Below are 3337 nucleotides of genomic sequence, written 5' to 3'. Positions count from 1 at the left end.
TGTGTGTTGTGTGTGTTTTGTGTGTTGTGTTTGTGTGTGTTTGTGTTTGTGTGTGTGCGTGTGTTGTTGTGTGTGTGTGTTTGTGTGTGTGTGTGTTGTGTGTGTGTGTGTATTTTTGTGTGTGTGTATTGTGTGTGTGTGTGTTTTGTGTGTGTGTGTGTGTGTGTGTGTGTGTGTGTGTGTGTGTGTGTTTTTGTGTGTGTGTGTTGTGTGGGTGTGTTTGTGTGGGGTGTTTGTTTGTGTGGTGTGTGTTTGTGTGTTGTGTGTGTGTGTGTGTGTGTGTGTGTGTGTGTGTGTGTGTGTGTGTGTGTGTGTGTGTGTGTTTTTGTGTGGTTATTGTGTGTGGTGTATTGTGTGTGTGTGTACTGTGTGGTGTGTTTTGTTTTTACGGGGGGTGTACTGTGTGTGTGTTGTTGTGTGTGTGTGTCTGTGTGTGTTTGTGTGTGTGTGTGTGTGTGTGTGTGTGTGTGTGTGTGTGTGTGTGTGTGTGTGTGTGTGTGTGTGTGTGTGTGTGTGTGTGTGTGTGTTTTGTGTTGTGTTTGTTGTGTTTGTTTGTTGTGTTGTGTTTTGTGTGTTTTTGTTGTGTTGTGTGTGTTGTGTTGTTTGTGTTGTGTTGTTGTGTGTGGTGTGTTGTGTTGTGTTGTGTGTGTTGTGTGTGTTTTGTGTGTGTTGTGTGTGTGTGGGGTTGTTTTTGTGTTGTTTTGTTGTGTGTTTGTTGTGTTGGGGGGTTGTTGTTGTGTTGTTTTTTGTGTTTTTTTGTGTTTTTTGTGTTGTGTTTGTGTGTGTGTGTTGTGTGTGTGTGTGTGTGTGTGTGTGTGTGTGTGTGTTGTGTTGTGTTGTGTTGTGTTGTGTTGTGTTGTGTGTGTGTGTGGTGTGTGTGTGTGTGGTGGTGTGTGTTGGGGGTGTGTGTGTGTGTGTTGTGGGTGTACAAAATGGTTGTATTGTTGGTGTGTGTGTGTTAGTTTGAGGAGGGAGGGAGAGAGTATTGTTTGTTTGTTGTGTGGTGTGTGTGTTGTTTTGTTGTGTGTTTGTGTGTGTGTGTGTTGTGTGTTTGTGTGTGTGTGTGTGTGGTGTGTGTGTGTGTGTGTGTGTGTGTGTGTGTGTTGTTGTGTGTGTGTTGTGTGTGTTTTTGTTTGGTGTGTGATGTGTGTGGGTGTTATTTTTGTGTGTTTGTTGTGTTTGTTTTTTTGTTTTTTTTTGTGTTGTGTGTTGTGTTTGTGTGTGTTTATTTTGTGTATGTGTGTGTGTATTTTTTGTGTTTTGTTTTTTTGTTTTTGTGTTTGTTTGTGTATGTGTGTGTGTTAGGGCATGTGTGTATGTGTATGTGTTATAGGGTGTGTGTGTATGTTATGGTGAGTGAGTATATGTTTAAGGGTGTATGTGGATGTATGTGAGTGTATGTGTGCCTGTGTGCTAGCATGTGCACATCTGATTTAGTATGTGTACATGTGCTTGTTAGTATGTGTGCATGTGTGTTAGTATATTGTGCATGGGTGTGAGTGTGTGTGTGGGTGAGCATATATGTGTACATACATGTGTCTGCTATCCATTTTATGTTGTGTGTGACCTGAGTGTTGTGTGTTATGCACCTGTGTGTTGTGTGTTATGCGTATGTTAGTCCTGTTGTGTCTATCTACTTGTGTGTGTGTGAAATATGGCAATCTGTGTTTTGTGTAATTAATCATGCATTTAGAACAGTGGGCAGCAAAGGTATAGAAAACAAACAAGCAAATGCATGACTCTAAAAACTAAAATGTTAAACACAAGAACAAAATCTTGGGTTTTCAGGGTATCATACTCAAATACACAAGGCATCTGCCTTAAAAACTGTGTCTGTGAATGATAATAAACTAAAATACTAAAAGAAAGAAAAAAGAAGAAACAATAAATCACACCCACACCCCACACAGAACAAAATATTCTCATACCGACAAGGGCCCGTCAACCAGAAAGCTTTGGAAGGCCATCTTGTTGCACTCGCTCTCGGTATCATGATGTATCTCCAGCTGGTACTTGCGAAACACAGCATACGAGGCATTAAAGCTGGCTCTGAATGCTGAATCAGGTGGGTTAACCCTCACTAGCCTCAACTGTTTGGGGGTTAATGCAACCTGACTTAGTAAGATCTTTGTGCAAACAAACTATTCCAACCAGAATCCTTGTTGCTTAGTTGGTTGTTGATGATGTGTGAAAAAAGAAGACGACAAACAAGGTGAAGATGAAAAAGAAAAGAAATAGAAGAAAAATAAAGGTGACCTCCAGGTTGCACATATTTTTTTTTCACCATTTATGATTACTACTAAATCTTTCTTGATGTCGCTACATCAAAATGCGTCAAACAAAACAAAGAAAGAAAACATTCTGTGAATAACTGTACACTTTAAACTGACTGCAAACACCTGTCAACGTGGTTTTCAAGTGCAATCATAGTACACTAAAGTGTAACAAAAGGAAAATGAAATTGTAGCCAATTTCAGTTATTCACTATTTTTGCATCTCATTCAACTGAAAATTCATAGAATAAAAACTTCCAGATAAAATCTCAAACGAATTGGTGTGAGCATTTTCAAGAACACTGGTGCAAGAAATAAGAAGTGCTTAATTTGTATATATGTTGGCTTCTGTAGAAAAACAAAGAAAAATATAAAACATCTACAGAGTCTGTAATATCAAGACTGTAAAGGGCCAGGAAAAGAAAAAAAAATTATCCTTTTCTATTTTCACATACATACAAACCATATCAGAGCTTAAGGAGTCCTTCAACAAAACAAATAAATCGTTGCCATAACATTGCTATTGTAATGATAGTTATCAAAAAGCAACAATACTTGACAAGATCATTTTTACAGAACACCAAATAGAACACAAGAAAAAGCAATCTCAGCTTCCTGGTGACCTGGCCCCTGTGGGTTCCCGAAAATAAAATAAAAATATTATCTCACTGCAGTTGACTAAAGAATATGGGATGTTCAAAAGGGTGAAATAATTGATAATAAAATCTACAGAATTTTGATAATATTCTGCAAATCATGACTGCATTCTAATATTTAATGGATGTAAGATACTTCAATCAATCAGAAATAGTTAAATACACATCCCTTCTTCTTTAATCATATGCAGGATATATACATAATATTGTAATACCTGAAGTGGAGAATTACAAAGGAATCGCTTAAATTGCGACTCACAGCATCTATCCAGACTGTCTCCGTGGATTTTAGTCTGGTACTTCTCGTACACTTCATGAGAGGTCTTAAAAGTATGCACAAACTGGCTGCTGCTGGGCTGGGAACGTACTAATCTAATCTGGTAGTTTATAAGGTCCATTAGAAATTAC

The 3337-nt window shown here is 38.2% G+C and overlaps 1 protein-coding gene across 1 annotated transcript; it reads right to left on the bottom strand.

The window, feature by feature from the left end:
* Nucleotides 1–1291: 1291 nt before the first annotated feature.
* On the bottom strand, nt 1292–3331 carry LOC138861147 (arginyl-tRNA--protein transferase 1-like). The gene is made up of 2 exons (XM_070120011.1): nt 3145–3331; nt 1292–2090 (listed from the first exon to the last, which is right to left on the bottom strand). The coding sequence occupies exons 1-2, from the start codon at nt 3325–3327 to the stop codon at nt 1923–1925; spliced, it is 351 nt and encodes a 116-aa protein (XP_069976112.1). The 5' UTR covers nt 3328–3331; the 3' UTR covers nt 1292–1922.
* Nucleotides 3332–3337: the final 6 nt, after the last annotated feature.

The sequence above is a fragment of the Penaeus vannamei genome, unplaced genomic scaffold (genome assembly GCF_042767895.1).
Source record: "Penaeus vannamei isolate JL-2024 unplaced genomic scaffold, ASM4276789v1 unanchor1235, whole genome shotgun sequence".
NCBI lineage: Eukaryota > Metazoa > Arthropoda > Malacostraca > Decapoda > Penaeidae > Penaeus > Penaeus vannamei.
This window is presented reverse-complemented; position numbering and strand designations above follow the sequence as displayed.

Coding starts and splice junctions, on each gene's coding strand:
- LOC138861147 (XM_070120011.1), bottom strand. CDS start 3,327: ATGGACCTTATAAACTACCAGATTAGATTAGTACGTTCCCAGCCCAGC. Junction 2,091..3,144: donor TTTGTAATTCTCCACTTCAG/GTATTACAATAT, acceptor ACCCCCAAACAG/TTGAGGCTAGTGAGGGTTAA.